Genomic DNA, 25124 nt, shown 5'->3' with positions numbered 1-25124 from the left:
AATAAATAATCCTTCATTAGATGTCTGGTTTGTTAGGAGGACAATAATTGGCCAAGATACAACTATTTGAACTATTTGAATATTGAGAAAATCAACTTTAAATGAATGCATATTGTGAATCAAAAATGAAGTTTTGATATATTAACAGTAGGAAATGTACAAAATATCATGATTGGAACATGATCTTTACTTTATATCTTTATGATTTTTTGACATAAAAGAAAAATTCATAATTTTGACCCATTCAGTGTATTGTTGGCTATTGCTACAAATAAAAAAATTGTGCTCCAGAGTCACAGAATGTATTTTTATACTAACATATTTTAATGACAGTATATTTATTGAACAAAAACTGCAATTATACATTGCAAAGTGAAAAGCACATTTTTTCTTAAGGTTTTAGCCCCTTTGTAGCCTACTACAGAACAAATATGATCTATTTAGGCTTAAAAGATCAGCATGAGACGTTCATCGATCTGTGTTCCTGATTCTTTTTCCTCACTAGTTTGAACGAAGCTTCAAGTTTATGCGAGAGGCTGAAGACCAGCTGAAAGTCATTCCTCTGTTCTGTTTCCCTGACGCTAAAGACTGGGCACCTGTGGACAGTTTCCCCAGGTATCGAATCCACAGCCTTACAAAAGCAACCTCATTCATTATTTGAAGCACATTTGTTGTTATTTGCTGAAATATATGCTTTTTTTGTGCTGGTCGGGAATCATTTGCTCATTGGAAATGAATCTGTTCTTCATAGTGAAACGTTTTCGTTTGTCTTAACCGGAGAAGATGGGAGCCGGAGATTTGGCTACTGTCGACGTTTACTGGTGAACTGCTCTTTGTTTTTCATTTGAAGGGTACCATTAATACTAAATAACGTAGAGTACAGTTACCACAAGCTAGACATTTAGTATTACAAAATATGAATGAGGTATTAATGGGCTTCAGAATTAAATAACTTTTTACTCAATACTGCACAATATATGCTGCCTATTGTTGTTGTTTTTTAAATACCAAATTGTCATTGTGAACTCATTAGGTTACATTTAAGTGACTTCTAGCTAGCAGTTAGAAATAAATGTTATTTTGTATTTTAAATTCATTTTTTGGGCGTTTCATCAGTGGTTTGTGTGTTTTGTGTTTATAGCCCAGCGGTAAAGGGAGGCGTCTACCTGAAGTGTACTGCATTGTGAGCAGACTGGGCTGTTTTGATCTCTTCTCCAAGGTGTTTCATTTGACCTTTAGCATTTAACTTCAGTGTGCCATCTATTATCTTGTGCTTCTTTTTTGGTGCTTTATTTTAATAATTGTATTTAATAATTATTATTTATGTTATTATATTTATATTTATTTATAACTATTATTATTAAATATATATATATATATATATATATATATATATATATATATATATATATATATATATATATATTTTTTTTTAATCAATCTTACCCTAAAGACATGCTTATGTATTTTTATTTTATTTTATTTTATAATTTTTTTTATAAGCCATAGGGGTTTCAGCCTGTAAGGCATCTTACCCTACAGACATTTAATTTAATTTAATTAACATTTTTTTTTTTTTTAATAAGCCATGGGGTTTCAGCCTGTAAGGCATCTTACCCTACATTTAATTTAATTTAATTTAATTTAATTTAATTTTATTTTATTTTATTTTATTTTATTTTATTTTATTTTATTTTATTTTATTTTATTTTATTTAATTTTATTTTATTTTATTTTTATTTTTTTTATTTTTTATTTTTATTTTATAAGCCATAGGGGTTTCAGCCTGTAAGGCATCTTACCATACAGACATTTTATTTTATTTTTATTTATTTTATAAGCCATAGGGGTTTCAGCCTGTAAGGCATCTTACCATACAGACATTTTATTTTATTTTATTTATTTTTATTTATTTTATAAGCCATAGGGGTTTCAGCCTGTAAGGCATCTTACCCTACTGACATTTTATTTAATTTAATTTAATAAAAAAAAAAAAAAAAAAATTATAAGCCATAGGGGTTTCAGCCTGTAAGGCATCTTACCCTACATTTTATTTTATTTTATTTTATTTTATTTTATTTTATTTTATTTTGTTTTGTTTTGTTTTGTTTTGTTTTGTTTGTTTGTTTATTTTTATTTTTTTTAAGCCATAGGGGTTTAGGCATCTTACCCTAAATTCATTTATTTTATTTTATTTTCCCTAAGCGTCACAGCCTGTATCTTACACTAAAGACATGCTTATGTATTTGATTTGATTTGATTTTAACCACAGACATCTCACCCTAAATACATATTTTGTTTTGTTTATTAATTTGGTTTTCAGTTTGTTTTTGTTTTATTATAATTTATTAGTTTTTTTTTTTTATGACAATATATGACAATTTAATTATTACTTCATTTATTTAGAATAATTTTGAATAATGTATGAGTGGTATGCAAAAAAATAACGATAAACTCACAATAACTACTGGTATGGTCACTGGTATTATTATATTTATTTGTTTTGAACTTATTGGTAGGGGGCAAAAAAAAGCGATCTGTGGTGACATGAAAGCGATCTTACATGAGGTGTGTGCTGATGTCTGTCTGATGCAGATCCTGGATGAGGTAGAGAAGCGACGAGCCATTTCTCCTGCGCTGGTCCAGCCGTTTATGAGAGGAATTATGGAGGCTCCGTTCCCAGCGCCGGGAAGAACCATCAGCATTAAGAACTTTCTGCCGGGTTCAGGGACCGAGGTCAGTGTAAAAGTATATGAAAACATCTTCTGGAATTCTACAGGGAGTTAATTCTCAAAGTTAATTCCACTTCTCTCTCTCTCTGACTCTTTCCGTAGGTGATAGAATTATGTCGTCCTTCAGATTCCCGTCTGGAGCACGTGGATTTCGAGTGTTTGTTTTCCTCTCTGAGCTTGCGTCTGCTTCTGCGGGTGTTTGCTTCTCTTCTGCTGGAGCGGAGGGTCATCTTCACCGCAGATAAACTCAGGTACGACCCATTCACGCCTGTCCAAGGCATCCCATCCAGCAACATAGCCAAGTTCAGAAGCCTTGTTTTAATGCAGAGCTTGATTGACAGGTGAGTAGGCGGAGCTTGTTCTGGATGCTCACTTGTGTAAATGGTGTCTTTCAGCATTCATAAGGTAAAACTATACATGATCAATGCATGGACGTATGTCGCATTAAGAACGGCACACGTGTGTTTGTGCGTGAACCCTAAAGAGGACAAGGGAGGAATGAAAAGATATGGCACGGCAAGCATGGAAAAGAGTGTGGCTTGTGGAACTGTTTTTCACAGCTCAAGACAGATATGGAAAAAATGCTGTCGTGTTATATAGTCGCCTTGGGAACAAACGTCAACCCCGATGTTATTTTCTACGGAAAAAGAGAGAGACCAGCGCTCACATGACGTTCTGCGTCTGTAATGAGAGCCGGGTCCCTTCTTAGGGATCATCAAACCAGCATCCTCCCTAAAAAGATGATTTGAGACAGTGATGAGCTGGCCAAATGGATCTGGAAGGACCTGGAATTGTGTTAAGTGTGTCGACTAACAAATAAGATGAGAAATATGCGTCCTAATGAGTAAAGACTGCACTTTTAGTGGATGAAACGGCTCTTCTACAGAACAAAAAAGGCTGTTAGAAAATCAATCAATTAATCACACTGCACTAAAAATATTAAATATACTTATATTTTGATAACATTGATAAACTGATAATAATGATTGATGTCATTGCTACTATTATTGTTATTATTTATTTTGAACAATGTTTAATAATAACATTGGATTTTTTTTTTTTGTGAATAAAAATATATTTTTTAAAACAATTATATACTGTAATAATTGTTGATTTGTTCTTGCTGTTATCATTTACAATCTGCTAATGGGTAAATACAAAATTGATTTATATTTAATATGGGTGAGTCATTTTTCACAGCCACATCAAGAGAAAAATAAGAAATATTTTCTTATTAATTTTGCCAGTTTTTGCCAATATCCTCTCAATTTTATAATTGATAACTTCATAGTTTAATATTTTTAATATTTTTATTTTTAATAAAATAAATAATTATACCAATAATAACTACATTGAAATGTTTATATATATATATATATATATATATATATATATATATATATATATATATATATATATATATATATATATATATATATATAAACATTTCAATGTAGTTATTATTGGTATAATTATTTATTTTATTAAAATATTAAAGTATGCTAATGGCAATTTGGAATGAAATGCACAATGCAAAAATCATAATTGTCCTAAAATAGCTTTTTATACAAAACATCCTGCTATTTCTTGCATTATTGAATTTCTTCAACATTTAGAAGGTATTGAAAGCATGAGTAATACTGATGCCTGCTTTAGTGAACGGCACTGATTGTTGTTTGTTTGCTGCCATCTGCTGGTGTGAATGTGTCAGCACAGTCATGTTGATCCGTGTCTCTCTCTCTCTCTCTCTCTCTCTCTCTCTCTCTTTAGCACCCTCTCTAAATGTTGTCATGCCATGGTGGCTCTGCTGTACCCCTTCACCTGGCAGCACACATACATCCCGGTCCTGCCGCCGTCCATGATGGACATCGTCTGTACACCGACTCCTTTCATAGTCGGGCTGCTCTCCAGCTCTCTGGCCCGTCTCAAAGAGCTGCCGCTAGAGGAGGTCAGACACCTTTTGACACCTTAGTTTTATATTAGCAAAAAAAAAATCTTACTGACAATTGGCCGAAACTTAAGATTGTGGGAGATTAAAAAAAAAAAAATACTGATTAGTATTTGGGGTGAAAGTAATTAGTCTTTTAATACATCATAAATCGATTTTTGTTGTAAGTACGCCTGACAAGATTGTTACACTGAATGACATTTTAGTGGTGTCTTCTGAAATTAGGGAAAAAATTATGATATTTATTTTTTGCTTGGAAAAACAAAAACTAAATAATAAATACATTTTGTAAATTTAGTTTTTTTTTTTTTATTATTGGGTAAAACAACAATAATTTAAAGCAGTATTACATTTGTTTTTATGCTTAAACCCTTTTTCGTCTTTGACTCATGTAAAAGTGATGTTTAAAATGTTCAGACTCATTAACATGCATATGTTTATATTACAAAATGTGTTTTCTGTGCAGTATGTACAGTATACTGCATTATTTCTTAATAGTAAGCGTGACAGTATGCAGCAAGGTTGTAATACTTTACCTTTTTTATATGAAGTATTTTATTTTCATTTAATTTTCAATTTATTTCTTTTAGTTTAATTTTGTTGGTCAGTTCTTTTGCATTGGTTACAGTTCTGTTTCTTTTGGTCAGAGTTTTTTTTGGTGTTGTTTGTTTTTTTGTACAGTATTTTAGTTTTTTTTATATATATAAAGGGATAATTGAGAACATGTTCCCATTTCTATTTTTATGAATGCAATGCAAACTGTCCGACTGAGTGAAACTCAAAACAATTCGTTATAATGAAATAAATGTTTAATTTTTTTGATATATTTTTATAGTGAGTTTCAGATTCATAACAATGTAATTTATTTTAGTTTAAATTATTAAATATATATTTTAATTTATTTATTTTTATTATTATTTTGTTAGTTTTTTTCCTCTTTTTAATTTACAATGATAACTTTGGAATGCAGTATGCAATAAGCGTTTCACTTGCGTTGTACATTAAAATAATGAAATACTAGAATTCTTTAACAGTTATGTTTGGTTTCTAACAGATAGGAATTGCATTGCATTGTGGGTTGTTCAGTGCAGTTCTCTGGCTGTATGCTGCACATTTCGGCAGATGCACAGGCGGCACACTGCATGCTGCTAAAGCAAAACATAGATAGGGTCGGAACATAGCCAGAGGAGATCTCCAAAGTTATTTTCAGCTGTTTGACCTGTGACCTCTTGGATGTTACACCTCATTATGACTAATGTGGGAAGGAAACGAGGCCAATAAAGCCTAGGATGTGGTGTTAATATTCTATGTATACATTTATGGATGAACAAAAGAACCGGATTGGGCTCTTCTCAGAGAAGATCAGAGGCCAGACACGTTTCTGATATTTCTCTCTGAGAACTTCCCGTGCGGCTGGGCGGCCCTGACCTCTGACCTCGTCACAATAGCTGCGATAGGGGAAAAGGCTGAGATCGCCAGTGCAGGAGGAAATGACATCACTGTGTCCTCTGTTCTCTTTCAGGTCCTGGTGGTCGACCTCGGCAACAGTCGTTTCCTGCGACAGGTACTGTACTCGAGTAGTTTTGGTCTTTAATTTAGGCTGGATTTGCATTTCGATGATGAAGCGAAAGAAATCTACGTCTGTGTTTCCTGTTTCAGATGGATGATGAGGATTCGATTCTGCCTCGTAAACTCCAGGCCGCTCTGGAACACGTTCTAGAGCGGAGGAAGGAGCTGGCGTGTGACGTGGCAGATAATCCTGGCGGTACATTACTGTCCGATCTCTTACACTCAGGGGTTAGAAAGATAACAGCCATGCATCTTGGACGAAAAAAATATCTGCTGATTTGCAAAAAAGGCTTCACTTATTTGATGACAACAAAAGACATTTTGAACATGGCTTCATCCACTCTAAGAAAAAAAGGTACAAAAGCTGTCACTGGGGCGGTACCTTTTCAAAAGGTCCACTTTTGTACCTTTTAGGGACTAATATGTCTTTTTAAGGCCTTTTGGAAAAAGTACCGCCCAAGTGTCAGCTTTTGTATCTTTTTTTTTCTCAGAGTGTCCAATGTTCTAGAATTCCTTGTTCTAGAAATGTATGCAAATTAGCACAAATTTAATTGGATAACACATCATTGGCATATTAAAACATAACATTTTAGAAAATATTTAATACAAAAATATGTTTGTAATTCTTAATGTAATCAATCAACTGTGTTAGTATGGTTATATCTTAGTTTTTTGTTTTTGTTTTTTTACAACGTTAACTTGTGTCTGGCCTTAATCCGTAAAAAAACATACAACAAACATATCTTTAAATATTATAATGCATTTTAATGTTGGTTACTAATATGAAAATATATAATGCATTACAGTGTGCATAATGAATACCTTTATATACATGTATCAGGTTTAATGCACTTAATAACAGCATTACTTTAGTATCATTTAGATACTATTATAGTTTGAAACGGTATTAATTGAATCAGTTTTTTCAAAATCTGATTTTTAGATCCTTTTTAATTTTAAATCTTATTAATTTTGTTGTGGGTCTTTATCAGTTTTGGTGTTTTTTTGTTTATTCTATACATGAACTTTAAATATTGCCTTAGCATCTAGGTGAAAGAAAAATATGATTTAATTTTTTCATTTATTTTATTTCAGGTAACATTTATTTGATTTAACTTTCATTTAATTTTTTTGGTTTTAGTTTCAATTATAGTCTAGATAACTATAATGGCAAAACAACAAAAGCAGTCAAACGTAATAATAATAAGTTTTTTTTTTGTATTTCTTTTAACACACTAGTCACTTTTTGGACGAATAATCAAGCATCCTAATTTTTTTTTTCTAATTTGTCCTCATTAGAGCCCAGTTCTCTGAGCTGTGTGGTGTCAGAGGTGTTTGTGCGGTTCTTCGTGGAGATCGTGGGTCATTACTCACTCTTTATGGGCGGCAGTGACCGTGATGAAGAATCCTCTGCCTCGTCTTCCTCCTCTCCGACTCCCTCGTCCTTCCAGCGTGAGGCTTTTCGTAAAGCCGTGTCCTCCAAGAGCCTGCGGAGATTCCTGGAGGTCTTCATGGAGACGCAGATGTTCGCAGGATTCGTGCAGGAAAGAGACTTTCGGAGGCAGGGCCTGAAAGGTTCGAATGGTTATGAATCTTGGGAAATACAATTTAGATTTGAGGATTGATTTTGTTTTGAAACTGTTTTGTTGTTTGTTTTGAACAGGTTTGTTTGAGATGAGGGCTCAGGATTACCTCGATTCTCTGCCAGGCAGCGAGAACAGAGGCGTCAACAAGTTCCTCAAAGGTTTAGGTAATGTTTCACCTGCAGATCTAACTAAAGACAAAGAATTAGGGCATGTTTGGAATGACATGGTGTTTCTGCTGTATATGCTTATCTTCTGTATATATAGAATATCCTGATCACTCTGGGTGGGTCTTTAAATATTATTTTTTAAGTATAATTACATTAATAAAAATGTATATTATGTATATTTTATTATTGGAAAATTATATTTTGATTATGTAATAGCGTATGTTAAATAAGCATATGGAATAAGCATATATTTTATATAATTATTATATATCGTTTAATGCCAGTTATTTAATGCTTTGTATTTTGGGATACAGCATTCCACACTTTGCTTTATGCAAAATACATATAATATAAATATTAAAATACACATGAATATGGAAAGCCAAAATTAGTCAAAATTAAGCCATTAAATGAATATTGAAATAAATTGGTTAAATACTAAATTTTATGAATAAATGCATGAATTAAAATGAAATATTAAATTTCCTCCACATGTTGTAAGCAAACAAACAAATACATATTTATGCATGCATTTAATTATTTGTGTTTAAAGAACATTTAAAAACAACCCAAAGGTTGACCAAAGTGCTGTACAGAACATTAGAAACAATACATATAAAATAGTTGGGTTATGAGGGAGTATAAATGGAAAAAGAGTAATTTGATGACAGAATTAATCTGTTTATCGAACCGAAGTCCTGAGTCAAATAAAACACCATGGTTTTTCACGCACAGAGTAACATAAGAACTTAAAGCCTAGATCCAGATCACCACTATCATAAAAATCACTTGGTCCAAACAATACAACTTTTTATAATAATATTTTTTTTATTTTAGATCCTGTGAGCATGCTATAGCAAAACCTCAATATAACATTAATCTTTACGTTAAAGTGCGAGGTACAACTAGAGTCTTCAGTATATAAATGAAACGATATTCCATGTTTGGAAAACAAGGATTTCAGTGGCAGCATGTGTAAAGAGAAAAGTGTTAGGAGCAAGGATCGATCCCTGTGGAACACCACAGGAGAGGCGTGCTACTTTCCAATACATACAGGGAACTTCCTATTGGTCAAATATGACCAAAACCATTTTAAATCGGTACCCTGAATGCCTACATACTTTTCCAATAGAGAAATATACATTTTATGATCAACCATATCAAATGCTGAACTGAGATCTAAAAGGACCACAGCAAAAGCATTACCATTATCAGTAGACAACATAACATACTTTGTAACATTCAGTAAAGCAGATTCAGTACAGTGTAATTTTCTATAACCTGATTAATAAAAATTGTTTACCACAATGCAAAACTGTATACAGTATACACTTTACAGTAAGCTGCTATTCCATTCTGAACAGTCTGATGAACCAATATTTGTAAAGGAAACAAAGATTTCTGTTTGAATGGGATTTTGAGCATTTCTCTTTCCTCTCTCTTTTCTCTCAGGACACAAGATGAAATTCCTGTCCAAAAAATGAAAACTAGCCATGTAGGATCTGTATGTTAGACTTGCTCTCACCTGATCGTTTGACCAAAACAGACCAGAAGTATGGGATACGGCGACCTAAGGACCAAAGGCGATGGAAAACACTGTACAGTCCATTCTAGCTCCCCAAACCATACCTTAAAGGACTTTATTGAAACCCAGAACAGAAGCGTCCATGTACAGTTCTTTCTCTCGTTTTCTACATGTATAAGAGATAGAGTACAACTTCTTCAGAAACAGGAGGCTATAAATTAATTTATATTCTTTCTAGAAATAAGAAGACCTTTATGAAATCCTCTGTAAAACTTTATATGTTTCCTCTTAAAGTCGAAATTGTGTTGTTAGTTTGTCATAGTATATTTATCGTACGTTACAGACTCGAGATCGTCGACTGGGTTTCCGTGAAAACACCGCCACTGTGATTGAATGAAGCGTTGTTCTGTGTTTAAAAACGGGGGGAAATCTAGAATCTTGGAACTGCAGGATCGGGAACTGTTCTAGAATTATTAGTTCAGAAAAGGTTCTCGACCGAAACCAGAACAAAGAGTTTTTCTTTTCTCTGTCTTACGTGCGTTACAGAAACACCACTAAAGTTACTTTTAACTTGTTTTTTTTTTTTTTTAATAAACAGTGTTTAATAATACTTTACCTGGACTGTTTTCTTCTGAGTTGCCAGATCACCTGAATTCATGTATTTAGTTCTAGAGTCTTGGATGTGGCGTCATCGCCATCATGTACTTTGTTTGCTGGATGTTACAGGCATCTTTCTGCACACAATGTCCCATGAACATTGGATTTAGATGTTTCTCAAAGCCCTCTAACCTTTGGACATTAGGTGCAGGTTTGTTTGTGGCCTGCAGATGGCCCCAAAATCTGATCTGAGAAACTTGAGTGTGGGGAAAGCAAAAAAGGTGGTCCCTGTCCCCATTGCTTTAACACCAGGAAATATGGACGCTTTACAAACAAAAACAGCTTCTTTTTTTCCTAGGAGTAGTTTGTAAATATCTTAATGAATGGATTTTGCATAACTGAGTACCATCTGATATCATGAGTGTGCTTTTCTGCAATTCTCTAAATGAGTGTTTACCCCAAATAAGACAAGCAGTGTTAGTAATAATTAGTAATTAAGAAGTTCTACAAGTGAAACGAGTAGCTTTATAAACAAGTGATTTTATATATATATATATATATATATATATATATATATATATATAATATATATATATATATATATATATATATATATATATATATATATATATATATATATATATATATACACACACACACACACACACACACACGTCTCACTTTTTTAAAAACATAATAAACTCATTCACATGAAGATAACACAACACACTACCATATAATATATACATTTAAACAGACACACACCATATTTTTTTAAACACATTTAGTAGATATAAGTACCTTTTAATATATGTGAGACGTCTTTATATTATAATTTTAAGTAGTACTTAATACAAAGATGGTCTTGACACTGTTTCAGGATTCTTTTCCCGGACTTTTAGGACACAGCTGTCTCTCATACTGACCAGAACAATGTGAATCCCTCTGGATCCGGGCTTATTTCCTTTTCTCTCCACACCAAGACTGCTCCTTTTTCCTTTTCAAACCCGGGACCTCCCCTCAACCTCCCTCCTCCCCTCCCTCCTCCTGTCTGCTCCTCACGTTATACTGCAGCCAATTCCTGAAATTCCAGCCTTCCTCGCGCGCTTCCAGTCACTCAGGCAGATTTTACCCCCAAAACACTTCATTTTCCCCTCTGTTCCTTCTGACAGGTAAGAATTGTATTTATTTACAGATTTCACAGTGGCATTTGTTTGAACAGTTATTTAAAAATCTAAATCTGTCTGTAAAATAGCCACAAGCACTTGTAGAGCAAGTTACAGATCTTCTCCTCACTTAACGATATTTCAGAACAGCCGCGAAACGAACTCACTGAAGCGCTATTCTGACACGTGATGACGAAATGTGATGTAATAATGGAATATTTGGAATCGTTGGAATTTTTCCTGAATTCACGCGTTCTTTTTTTTCTGATTCACCGGAAACTTTCTGAGGAACTTGAACGCGTCACAGGCGCGCGTTGCTCAGCGCGAGCGCGTGTCGCGTCTCACTTCGTTAATTATTGCGCAAATTATCGGTTGAGAATAAGGTTGATCCTTTAAATAGTGACATGTCTGCACATAAAACGTTTGAAAAATGTATATAATATATAAAAAATGTATAAGAATGCAATAAAAGTGTTTACTTAATAATTGTGGAAACTATTATTATTATTAGCTATTATTATTATTATTATTATTGATTGTCTTGTCTGTTTTGTTTTAAGATAAAGTAATATTTTTTTATTAAGCTATTTTAATCCAGTGTTCATTCAGCCTATGTATTTCTTTAGCCAGACCTTTGCTGTTAAATATTACTGTTATTAATTTCAAAATTGCAAATATTTTCTTATTTTTATGTGTATAGGTTTTCACTTTACAGTGCTTTGAGTTTTACAGACTATTTGTTTGTTTGTTTGTTTTCACTACAAGTCAAAGGTTTGCACACACTTTTTTTTATTCTCACTTTTTTCACATGGTTGAATAATAGTAAAGTGATAAAAACTATATATATTTGATATCTAGACATTCATCATCTGACTACATGAAGTTCATCATAGGCTGCTTTTAAACACTATTAAAGGAGTTCATAGTTAATGTAGTATTTCCTTTATTCAAATGTTGGTTTTGTCAAGAAATTCCCATGGACAATTTGTAAATGTAATGTTTAATAATATAAAATAAATCTTTAAAGTTCTCAAATTAATTAATTTGAGCTACACTTTTTTTCCAAGGTTCTCCAAAGCTAAAGTCATCATAGTTGGTTAAATGACTATAGTGGTGAATGCACATGACAACAAATATAATTTTAGCTCTTTTTTTTTATTTGCTTCTATAATAAAACAGAATATTTAAAATTCAAAAACAACTATGTAACACATTGAATTAAACGTAGTATATAGAAAATATTTTCTTGTAAAATATAATCCTATAATCTTGATTTATGACTTTGAAAACTGATTTTTTTGCAGTGTAGATTTATGTTGTTAATAATGGTATAAACATGTCATCACTATCTGTGAAAAAGGGTTAATTAGTTGATCATTGAATGACCCAAAGTCAGTCTAAACAGATTCAAATGGCAGTTTGAAGCGCAGTGGTCCGCTCTCTGTCAGCTGGCCTCATGGGTAAATATTTCGGGTGTTGGGGTGAAGAGTCAGTGCCCTGCGTGTTCTGCGTCCCGGGGGATGGAATAATCTACAGGAACAACAGGTGGAATGGGGCCGGTGCCCACCTGCTTTCTGCGGCGCGGGAGGAAGGAGGGGGACGGGATATTGTGTTGTTTTAATAAAAAGCATCAGGGAAACGTTATTAAATGCTGCATCTGTGTGAAGGTTTCATTAGCGCTCTGTAAAGTGGCATTTAGTTGAAGCGTCTTCACACTTGGGCTCTGTCTGCATCTGTTTTCTTCTGTAGAGTTCAGTTTGCTGCCTTTTTTCAGTTTAGTTTTTACCTTTACCATTGAGTAACATAGGTTTCACCTTCTAACGTCACGGGACAAAAAAAGTTCATTTTCTGTTCTGAGTATATTTATTTTTTATTACATTTCATAATTTTTTTAAATTACATTTTATATATATTTTTTAAATAAAATCTGATTTGTGAGATTCAAACTTGAAATGTAAACTTGAAAATTTTAAACTTGAAATTTACACCCAGATTTGTGAGATACTAACTCTGAATTTTAAGATATAAACCAGAATCGAAAGATATAAACGCTTACCATTAATAACCTCCAAATTATGTGATACAAACTCAGAATTACAAGATATAAAACAAAAAATTATGAGATTGAGATAAATTATGAGATACCCAAAATTACCAGAAACTCAGAATTTCACATTACAAGATATAAAAGCAGAATGGCAACATAAGCCCAGAATTTTGCATTATAAACTTAGAATTATGAGATATAAACTCCAAATTACGAGATATAAACTTAGAATGGTACAATATAAACAAAGAACTACAAGATATAAACTCTGAATGCATAACATAATCTCAGAATTCAGAGATAAAAACCCAATATTCCGAGATATAAACTAAAAATGTCACAATATAAACAAAGAACTACAAGACATAAACTCTGAATTGTAAAATAAACCCATAATTATAAGATATAAACTCAGAACTGCACAATATAATCTAGACAGTAATTCATGTATCTGATTGAAATCACTGTGTCTTATTCAAAAGCCAACACGCACAGCAGGCTGTTTGCATGTGTGTGTGTGTGTGTGTGTGTGTGTGTGTGTTTGAGTGAATATCTGTTTTCATGTGTGTATTGTGTTACTGAGATTAGGAATTATGCCATAGTTAAACACACACAGTTAATCCTGGATTTCAGCAGCTCATATACAACACAAACATATCAAAGACAGTTTTTATCATTTGTGTATTGCGTACACAGAGCTGAAAAAACAACAAGAAGAACTGTGTTACTACCTTTTCACGTGAACATGGTACAGCGGTGGTAATACTTTATTATATCCCATGGTACATGTCTGAGAAACTATGGTAGCACCATTGTACATTTGTTTAGTAAATCTCAGTGCATTTTTACCATTAAAATAATGTTGTATTTGCATTGCTGCGGCGTCAGCCACATTTAAGCTTAAAGGCAGTTGTGTTGTTTTAGTGCTATTATCACGTTATCACAGTGTTATTAGAGACGCTCTTAACGAGACACTCGCTGTGTGTCAGGAACTCTTGATCAGAGCCGACCAGCCCCTGCGGCTACAACCCCACTGTTAAACTATATGAGCTTTAAATTAATGCTAATATCCCATGTGTGTGTGTTTGTGTGTGTGTAGGTTCAAAGCGACTCTCAGCTTTACATTCCTGCTCTGATTAAAGTGGATTTTGTTGTGTGTCAATGTGTGTATATGTTTGTTTATATGGTGTGTGTGTGTGTTTGTTTTGTATGTGAGTTACACACACGTGTTAATGTACTGTATATCTATGTGTCTTTGTGTGAGTGTGTGAGTGTACCACTAGAGAGGTTTTATGTAGTCATTTACTCAGCCTCGTGTTTTTACCAAGCCTCTACTGCGGAACACAAAGAAGATATTTTATAGAACACTGGGAACCAAAAAACACTGAACCCCTATTGGCTTTCATTAAATGGACAAAAAAACAAAAACAAACAAACACTCTCAAAATGTCTTTTTTTCTTCTTCTTCTGTTATTCACAGAGGAAAGACAATCATTCAGGTTTGGAACAATATGAATAACTAATGTCATAATTTTTTATTTTTAGATAAACTATCCCTTTATTTTCCCTAAACCCTTTACTGTTGTGTGCATATATAAAGACATATAAACACATGATACACTAAAGCAATAACCCACCAAGGGTTTTGTGATTTTACCACATTTAAGGGATTTTCTTAGCCACGATATAAAAACTTACAAAATATTTTAAACATGGAAAAATCACTTTAGTGCATGGTGCATAAAATGGCAACAACAGCTAAATAAAAAAATTATAATAAAAAAAAAATCAGTAAGTGTTCAGTATTGTTAGTTTTGACTTAAATTATTAAAAATCATGTTAGGTAATTAAAATAAATCTGAATAAAATTAAATAAATGAATACATGCATACATATTTGGCAACTAACTCAAATAAAGTTTAAGGTTTAAAAATAAAAATAAAACTTAATATATATATAAATAAAAAATATTGATTTCCAGAAAGTGCAGGTATTGGTTGTGCTGACAAAATCTATTAAAATCATTTTAGTTAATAAAAAAAAAAAAAAAATCTGAATGAAAATAAATAAGTAATTAAATAAATAAATAAATAACATGAAATACCTAAACACCAATGAAAATTTGAAATGTTGCCCTGGCAAACTGACTTAAATAAAATTCTAATTTTTTTTTTTTTTTACATTTAAACTTAATAGAAATATTTTGTAAAAAAAAAGGCAAAATAACAAAATTATTAAAACTGATTGTATAACTGAAAAACTTAAAAACATAAAGATAAAAGCTTATTCAAGATATTAATAAATACTATAATAATAATTCAAAACTCTTTGGTCTGCACGTGTTGATTTTTCTCTATTTTGGCTTTACATATGCCAGTTTACATTGACATCCAAACCAGAGAAAATAAAGTAAAGTTAGTCGAGTTGTTTTTTTTCTTTTTTCTTAGTGTTTTATTGCCAGTTATAAATGCATGCAGTGAATCCGTTTCACATATTTAAACACTTCTCTAAAAGTTTGTAAATGTGAAATGGTCCAATTATTCGTTTTTGGACTCATCAAGCATTAGTTTCATTAAGAAACTCGAGGGCGTTTGGTCTGATCTGTGACTTTTGTACAGGAAGTCGAGCTTAGAAGAAAACGGGGGGATTGAGTCAGACGCGAACATGACGCACAGTTGCCCAGTGGCTCTAATATTCCTGTACACACGCTCACAAACACCACAATTCCCAGAATTCCTGCTGAAAACATGCATTTGTGTGTAATACTAATAATTTACATTGACCTCTCCTCAAGTTGTGTTCATAAAGTCTGAAGTTTAAATAGCAAAGAGGCACCCCTGATCAAGTCGGTGGATGTGGACCTCTTGAAATAGCCCTCTCTGGCTGCAGGCCGCTTTCTATTGCGGTTACACGTCTGCAGATGCGTTGTCACTCTGTGTCTCCTCCTAATGTGATTTTGAAACCAAGGCGCTTTTTCCAAGTAGGATTATAGAGTCTGGGGAGCGGTGTGATGACTGGGGGTCGTCTCACTCACGCCGTGATGATTCCCGTCTGGAGCCCTGCCGACAACATCTTTGTGCTACAACTCAATATAGCACCATCTGCAATAGCAGTGGCTAATCTGGATGATGTAATAGCAAATCGTGTGTCTTATTTCCATTGAATAGTCCACCCAGGAATAGTTCACCCGAAAATGAATATTTTCTTACTCACCCTCAGGCCATCCAAGATGTAGATGAGTTGCTTCTTCATCAGATTCGGAGATATGTAGCATTCTATCATTTGCTCACTAATGGAAGTGAATGGGTGCCGTGAGAATGAGAGTCCAAACAGCTGATGAAAACATCACAATAATCCACACCCCTCCAATCCATCAATTAACGTCTGGTCAAGTGAAAACCTGTGTGTTTGTAAGAAACAAATCTATCATTAAAGCGTTTTAACTTCATAATATTCTTTCTCCAGTGAAAAAGAAGTCTTATCTGAATCAGGAGAGAAATATGCACAAATCAAGCACGATTTAAATTCACGAAGTGAAAACAGTCCTAAACTTTTTTACTATTGGATAGATTTTAATGTGAGAGAGCAACCGGAGATAATTTTTTTACTCGAGGAAGCTTTATCACAAGCGACTTTTTATTGAGGTTTATTGATAATATGGTGAATCTTCAGGCCATGCCTCACAAAATCTACTGAGCGAATATTTAACATTCAACACCAGTTTACCAATAAATCTTAATAAACTTGCTTGAGAAGACAAACAGGAAGTCAGATATTATCTTGGCAATGCTTTCATGTATGAGAGTATCATGAAAATCAGTGCCAATTACTGATCTGAAAGTTATAAAGCTATAAATGTTCATTAATTTTAGCTATTTTTTAATCACTGTAAGTGCGATAAAGAAATCAAACTGTACAGCCTTCCAGTGCAAGTAATTGCTGATTGCAGCTATATTTCTGTTGTATTTTACTGTGCTTCCATATCATCTGAGCCATTTAATCCAATGCAACTCTAATTTAGTTTATTTCTTCCATAGGATTGAGCACCTGCCCTGTTTCAGACCTGGAAAAGCTCATCATTTACCCTCTAGGGCCATCTCCAGAGACTCAGCCGGCTCATCAGTATCTTCTTAGGGTGTTTTGCTCTCCACCACCACCCTGTCGTCCGAGTGGGTATCAGCGTCCTCTCCGGGGGGCGCTAGCGAGGAGCTGAGCGAGGGATTGGATAAGCCTCTGGAGAACGATGCGGAGGGCGTGTGGAGTCCAGACATTGAGCAGAGCTTTCAGGAGGCGCTGGCCATCTATCCGCCCTGCGGCCGACGCAAGATCATTCTCTCCGATGAGGGCAAGATGTACGGTATGCCTCTTCCCTTCTGACTCTATGCATTTGCTTATGCAGCCAATGAGTGTCTTGGATATGTGATAGATCTATCTATCTATCTATCTATCTATCTATCTATCTATCTATCTATCTATCTATCTATCTATCTATCCATCCATCCATCCATCCATCTATATAGTGCCTTGCGAATGTATACATACCCCTTCATATTTTTCACATTTATTCATGTTGCAGCCTTATGTTAATTAAACTGCTTTCATTTATTTTTCCCAAAATCTGTCTACACTCCATACACCATTAAGGTAAATCAGAAAAACTGATTTTCACATCTTTTGCAAATGTATAAAAAGTAAAAAAACTTAAATGATTTCATTGCATAAGTATTCACACCCCCATCTGGGACAGTTGACATTTCACTCTGTAGCCTTCATATCACTTGTAGATGGCACTACACTTTAAGTTGAGTTAACCTGTGGCGAATTCAATTGAATGGGTATGATTTGGAAAGGCACACATGTGTTCATAAAAGGTCTAACAGCTGAAAACGCATATCAGAGCAAAAAACCAAGCCCTGAGGTCAAAAGAACTGCCTGTAGAGCTCAGGAACAGGGATGCGTCAAGCCACACATCTGGGGAAGAGTTCAGAAAAAAATCTGCTTCATTGAAGTTTGAAACCACCAGGACTCTTCCTGAAGCTGGCCTCCTGGCCAAACTGAGCAACTTATGGAGAAAGGCCTTGTCTAGACTGTGACCAAGAAGCTGACAGTCGGACAAACATCACACCAACACTCCTCCGTTCTGGGTTTATGGCAGCGTGGCCAAACTCAATTCTCAAAACTCAAACTCAATCCCAAACAAGATTCTCTGGTCTTATGAACCTCAATTCCAGGCATAATGATAAGGAAACCAGCTCTGCTCATCACCTGCAGAGTAAAATCCCAAAAGTAAAGGGTGCTGGAAGCCTCATGTTGTCAAAAATATAGGGATAGCCTTAATGAAAATCCAGTCCAGTGCATTCAGAACCTCAGACTGTGTAAAAGGTTCGCTTCCAATAGGATAATGAACCTAAACACAGCAAGAGTCAATCATAGACAACTCTCTGAATGTCCTTGAGTGGCCCAGCCACAGCCACAGCCTGAGCTTGAACCCAATCTAATATTTCTGGATAAACCTGAAGATGTGCGTCTGCCTCCATCCAACCTGACAGAGCTTGAGAGGTGAAGAGATGAGGAGAAAAATGGCAGATCATTGGCAAAAGCTGTTGTGCAAAGCTTGTTGCATCATACCCAAAAACTTGAGGCTGTAAACATGCTTCTGCTGGTACTTATGCAATATACTTATTTCAGGTTAAAAAAACAGAAAACAATTATTAAGTTGTGACAATTGTGCTTTTGCTTTGTCATTATCGTGTCATTTAAGTGTAATTTAAAAAGAAAAAAAAATTAAGCAGCTTAAAGGGTTAGTTCACCCAAATATTAAAATTATGTAATTAATAACTCACCCTCATGTCGTTCCAAACCTGTGAGACCTCCGTTCATCTTTGGAACACAGTTTAAGATATTTTAGATTTAGTCCGAGAGCTTTTTGTACCTCCATTGAAACTGTGTGTATGGTCTACTGTCCATGTCCAGAAAGGTAAGAAAAACATCATCAAAGTAGTCCATGTGACATCAGAGAGTCCGTTAGAATTTATTGAAACATCGAAAATACATTTTGGTCCAAAAATAGCAAAAACTACAACTTTATTCAGCATTGTCTTCTCTTTCGGGTCTGTTGTGAGCACGTTCACAGCACTGAAGTGTAGTGATATCCGGTTCGTGAACGAATCATTCGATGTAACCGGATCTTCATGAACCAGTTCACCAAATCGAACTGAATCGTTTTAAACAGTTCGTGCCTCCAATACGCATTAATCCACAAATGACTTAAGCTGTTCACTTTTTTAATGTGGCTGACACTCCCTCTGAGTTCAAACAAACCAATATCCCGGAGTAATGCATGCACTCAAACAGTACACTGACTGAACTGCTGTGAAGAGAGAACTGAAGATGAACACCGAGCCGAGCCAGATAACAAACGAAACGTTGACTCGTTCTCGTGTCAAGAACCGGTTGCATCAGTTTTCGGATCAACAGTAGTGATGGGAAGTTCGGTTCGACTCAGTCTATTGTTCGTTATCTGGCTCGGCTCAGTGTTCATCTTCAGTTTTCTCTTCACAGCAGTTCAGTCAAAAAAAAAAAAGTTTAAAACAAAGTTAACAGCTTAAGTCAGTTGTGGATTAATGCGTATTGGAGATGCGAACCGTTTAAAACGATTCAGTTCGATTTGGTGAACTGGTTCAAAAAGATCCGTGTAAATGCATTTATGGAACCTCTTATCTTCATGAATCAGTTCTTAATGGCACTTTCAGTGAAGCGTAATGTTTCCTCTGCAGTGGTTGTTGATACGGATTTCATCTGAAATATAAAAATCATGCAGAGTCTTATTATTCTATCTGAATATATTAATAAAATGTAAGAATTTGACACGAATTATGACACATACTTTTGGTTAGGAAAATACTTCCCTTCATAGAGTTAAAAAGTCTCCATTTAAGATAAAAATCACTAATTTGCTGATTAAAGATGACTTGGAACCCATCTAATATCATAGATATCTGTACAGTCAGACAGACTTTGAGGGCATCTTCTGAATCATTTAATATGCAAACACAAGAACATAAAACAAGCGTGAACAACACAATTTGGTCACAATCAATCATAGTATTACAAAATGCACAACAGAAACAGAAGCTCTTGCTGCAAATAGTGCTTTTTGTTGCAAATATTATCATTTATTTCAATTTATTTTGCAACTCTAGCTTGTTTCTCCATCCCTATAAATAACCCAGCCAATGTGTGTTTTTACTCTAAATGTCCATCTGTCTGATCCAGACCTGATGATGGTAAGAAATGACCCGATGATGGGCCGAGCGCTGGGAGAGAAGGAAAGCGAGAGGATGTGCGTGTCTGTCATCTTCCGATAAGCTGTGAAACTTTATAAAGCTTCTTAAAGCCGTGTCAATATCGCAGCAGAGGGTTAAGGCAGGTGGCGAGGGAGGGTCGTAGGGGGCAGAAGAGGGCATCTGGGGTGGATCTATCAGCCCCGAGGGTTGGGGCCGGTAGTTTGGGAGCGGCGAAGCGCGTCCGGAATGGCACGCCATGGGTGTTCAGAGCCCCGAGTTCAAGGCAGAGAGGGTGTAACCCGACACGAGAATGGACGTTTACCCTTTGAGTGTGTGCAACAGAGAGGGACAAATAAACACAAAGGGGGGGTTGTGAGGGAGAGGTGCGGTTTGCACCTGTTTCTGCGGCCCCCGCTCACGACCCCGAAGTGTGTGTGTTGCCTTTCAGTTCACCTCCAGCTGCCTCTCCTCTAACACACAGACACGACTGGATTTAAAGCACACGAAGAGACAGAAAGAAAGACAGACAGAGAGAGAGAGAGAGAGAGAGAGTGAGAGAGAGAGAGAGACCTCCCTCCTGATGGTGTTAACACTGGGATTACATCGAACTCAGTATCAGCTCAGACAAATCACTCATCACACTTATCCATCAATGCACGTCACCTCTTCTCAAGGAGTCGAGCTGTTAAAGCAGCAGATCACAAGAATATTATATAAATAAATAAATAAATAAATAAATTTTATATGTCATGAGTATTCATTGTATGGGCGGGAGAAAAAAATCGATTCTCTGATGAATTCTGATTCTCAGAAGTGAGACACGTGCAGATTGCTTCACAATCTGTGCTTCCACCCGCCGTGTTTTATTGTAGATAATCTTAAATTGATGCCGTTTGGAATGCAGTACTATTAGATGCACGAAGCTCGTGCACTGACAGACTTTCACGTGCACTTTGTGTTTGTTGTCCTGAAGCTCAATTGTGGCTGTGGTTAAATGCACTTTCAAACAGCAAATGCTGATGAAAAAAATCCTCAACTATTGCCTGTAAACTTTCAGACACTTAAAGAACACTTTTTTTTCAATAAGTAATTGTTTAAAAAAAATATCCTGCTGTGCTGGTATAATAATAAAAAAAACATTTTGCGCAGAATACATTTTATATAAAATGTATATGAAAATGTATCCATGCCAAGTAATACTGAAAACTGAGAATGTGAAGCAAAGTGATATTGAGTTGACAATGATAATTGTAATTGAACTGAATTGTGAAACCAGTAAAGATTCAGACCCTATATTTTTAAGATAGCAGTACTGACATAAAGAGATTCTGACTGTAAAAAAAAACATATAACTGCAAATTCTTTTAAGATGTAAAACTGTAAAGATTTATTTGCTCAGCAGAAGAATTTATTGGGGAAAAAATGTAGATCAAGAATAGTTTTGGAATTGGATTGTGACTCCCAGAATCGGATCGGATCGTGAAGTGCCTGAAGATTCCCACCCCTAATTGTAACAAGGAGTCAGAGGCATTCGGATCCATGTGCAGAATTTTTTTAAGAGAATGGTCATACAGGCAGAAATCAGGAACGGCGTCAGGTGTGTTAGGGATATCCAGAATCATTAACAGTAACAAGCAGAGATCGGAGCTAAATGTGTGTAAATGAGGTGCAGGTGTGTCAAGGAAATTGGCTGATGAATGAGGTGCAGGTGTGGCAAAGAAATTGGCTGATGAATGAGGTGCAGGTGTGGCAAGGTGATTGTGATGCAGTAACTCATGGGGAATGTAGTTCGGGTGTGGTGCAACAGTATGAGAGGTGCTAGTGTCCAAGTGACATCTGGTGGTTGAGGGTTGGAATGGTCCTGAGTGGAGTGCCCTCTACTGAAGTTCATGGGCACTCAATCTAATGATCGTGACACTAATAGATGTACAGGATGTATGACAACATTGTGATGCATTGATGCATCATTAATCGTAATCAAATCGGATCGTGAGGTACCCAAAGATTCCCACCCCTAATTCTTTGTGTTTTTGTCCTTTTGGCTTGCATTACTATAAAAAGTGCTTTCATGGAGGAATGGCAGTGAAAGTAAATCAACTTTTTTTTTTTTTTACAAATCTTTCTTATATTGTTTTAACCTTGCTTTAACCATTTTTTTTAAAAATGTAGTTAACAAATGTAGTTAACAAACCATTTACTATGACTTTTACCTCAATAAACTCCTAATTTTCTGTTTATTAACAGTAAAGTTGTTGTCACGTTTAGGTATATGGTCATGCAGAATATATGCTTTATTTGCACTTTATAAGCATTAATAATGGGCGTGCTAATAAGTAACTAGTTAATAGTGAGAATTGGTCACTATACTAAAGTGCCATGAATATTTAATGAGGTGAGCACTGATGCAGTGCTTGATTGGTTGTCTGTCGCTAAACATTTTACTGTTACATTCAAGCACCCTATTGTTTGTCTAAAACACTGCTGGTTTAAGATGTTGTCAGCCCAGGGTTAAAGGGTTAATTCACACACCTCCTCCCAGTCTGTCTTTTGGAAGAGCCAGGACAGTTTTTAATAAAAACTCTGACAGGATTGATCTGAAAGAAGAAAGTTAAATACACTTTGTCATACTCGCCCTTGAGAGTGAGTAAAACATGAGCTAATTTTTATTTTTGGGTGAACTAACCCTTTAAGGTCAGTGCAAAAGGTTTGAACGATTCTAGATTCAATGAAGGCTGTAAAAATGAGTCCTTGTACTCACTAAAGTTACATTTCTGTGCTTCTATCCATTTCTGTTGGTTCCTGAGGTCAGCTTTATAAATCTTGAGCTCAGAGAAACCTCAAGCCGACAGTGTTTGGCAAAAATCAGATAGAGCTTCATTCATACCCCAGCAATTTCAGACAATCACGCAAATAGCGACAATCTACAGTGCTGAGCGCTTAAAGAATGACGAGAATTCCCACAATGCACTCGTGACCCTTTTCCAGAGGTTCCACCGACGTCTTCTACTGGTATTTGTGGTGTGTTTGTGTGGAAACTCACTGGCTGTTACGTGTGTGAGTTATTACCCAGCTAAGCGCTTGGATTGTTTGGTTTTTGGTACGCTGGGTGAAAATTCAACAGGCTTTGCCAAAGAAAACATTTCTTGGCTTTGGTCGTCACTGTACCGTAATGCATTAACTCTCCCGACCCGTAAAATTACACACAGCCGCTGAAAGGAAACACATTTGCCATGGTTTAATGGCTCCCCAGCATCCCGTCGCAAGATAAGTACCCACATAATGGAGCGCTTCTCCACCTGTTCAGAAGTTGTTGAAAAAACCAGCACTTGTCGTTAAAGGCACATTTTTCTGCGGTTGTGGAGGAATATGGGACGGATGCTGAAGGATGAAAAACCCCAGCTGTGTGAGGCTGAGAAATCACATTTCAGACTGCATGACTGATAACATCTTGGCATTTTGGCTCCCAAACTGTGGGTCTGTGAGGATGCAAAGCCAACTTATTTTATTTGTTGGGCTGAAAATGCTAAACACGCTCACTCTGATGAAAACAGATCAAACTAAACTTTTTGAAAGTCTCTTCTGCTCACCAAAGCTGCATTTATTTCACCAAAAATACAGTAAAATTACTAATATTGTAAAATATTATTACAATTTAAAGTATTTTCTATGTGAGTATATTGTTAAATGTAATTGATTGCTATGAAAGCTCGAAGTGTCATATGATCCTTCAGAAATCATTGTTATATTCTGATTTGCTGCTCAATAAAAATTTCTGATTACTATTAATCCGACTGAAACTGTGATACACTTTTGTATTTATTAAAGTTTTTCCTTTAATAAATAAATAAATGAATAAAACAAAATAAATAAAATATAAAACTACAAAACTACAAATAGATAGATAGGTAGATTAAAAATAAATAAATACATTAATTAATAAAAAAAAAAACATTTAGTAGTGAGAATGTAAAAATGCTGAACTGTCTTGAAAAATATAAATTTTAATAACATTTATAAAAAGAAAAAAATACACCACTTAATAAACATATGATTATTAATAAATTAATGAAGAAAATATAGCAAAAAAAACATTTGTTTGTTATATTCCCACACAGATTCTACACGCAATTTGAGATAAAACATTATTTTCAGTCACATGTATACAATTTCTTAGCGTATGGTACACAATTTTTACTATACCTTTTTTAAAATTAATATTTTATTTTAAAATATGACTTGTACGTATGTTTGTTTGAAAGAGTTACTAATCTGCAGAAATCAGTTTGGTGTATAAAATATCTTAACATATGGCAGTATATAGCATATGGAAATATTGGAGCAAGAAACAAAATCATCGTCAGTGTTACTTCAGGGGTTTTTTTCACGTCAGTTGCACTGTATTATTTGTAGCTTTCCATACACAGTTTAATACACATTTTTGGCAGATGTAGTTGGCTTTCCAGAAGATAAATAATGTGCTTTTCTTGGCATATGAGGTCCA

General features: G+C 34.8%; 2 protein-coding genes across 6 annotated transcripts in view; both read left to right on the top strand.

Moving 5' to 3' along the window:
* The window catches only part of si:dkey-82f1.1 (DENN domain-containing protein 2A), a 35565-nt gene extending 25437 nt beyond the window's left edge, over positions 1-10128 (top strand). Inside the window, exons 10-20 of the mRNA XM_052597728.1 lie at positions 506-615; positions 752-821; positions 1142-1219; positions 2596-2736; positions 2835-2983; positions 4503-4680; positions 6203-6244; positions 6340-6445; positions 7549-7824; positions 7913-7999; positions 9455-10128. Of these exons, the coding sequence (XP_052453688.1) occupies positions 506-615; positions 752-821; positions 1142-1219; positions 2596-2736; positions 2835-2983; positions 4503-4680; positions 6203-6244; positions 6340-6445; positions 7549-7824; positions 7913-7999; positions 9455-9486 (1269 nt within the window). The 3' untranslated portion in view covers positions 9487-10128. The remainder of the gene's footprint in view (positions 1-505; positions 616-751; positions 822-1141; positions 1220-2595; positions 2737-2834; positions 2984-4502; positions 4681-6202; positions 6245-6339; positions 6446-7548; positions 7825-7912; positions 8000-9454) is intronic.
* Positions 10129-11157: 1029 nt separating this feature from the next.
* The window catches only part of LOC128014693 (transcriptional enhancer factor TEF-3), a 36485-nt gene continuing 22518 nt past the window's right edge, over positions 11158-25124 (top strand). For 3 of the 5 annotated variants that reach the window (XM_052598393.1, XM_052598394.1, XM_052598392.1), the window contains exons 1-2: positions 11158-11296; positions 17375-17694. In XM_052598393.1, coding sequence (XP_052454353.1) covers positions 17688-17694 — 7 coding nt within the window. In that variant the 5' untranslated portion in view covers positions 11158-11296; positions 17375-17687. The remainder of the gene's footprint in view (positions 11297-17374; positions 17695-25124) is intronic. The other 2 variants (XM_052598396.1, XM_052598395.1) reach the window with 1 other exon arrangement.

Source organism: Carassius gibelio, chromosome B25 (assembly GCF_023724105.1).
Source record: "Carassius gibelio isolate Cgi1373 ecotype wild population from Czech Republic chromosome B25, carGib1.2-hapl.c, whole genome shotgun sequence".
Classification (NCBI taxonomy): Eukaryota; Metazoa; Chordata; class Actinopteri; order Cypriniformes; family Cyprinidae; genus Carassius; species Carassius gibelio.
Note: the sequence above shows the minus strand (reverse complement) of the source record. Positions and strands in the feature narration are given on the sequence as shown.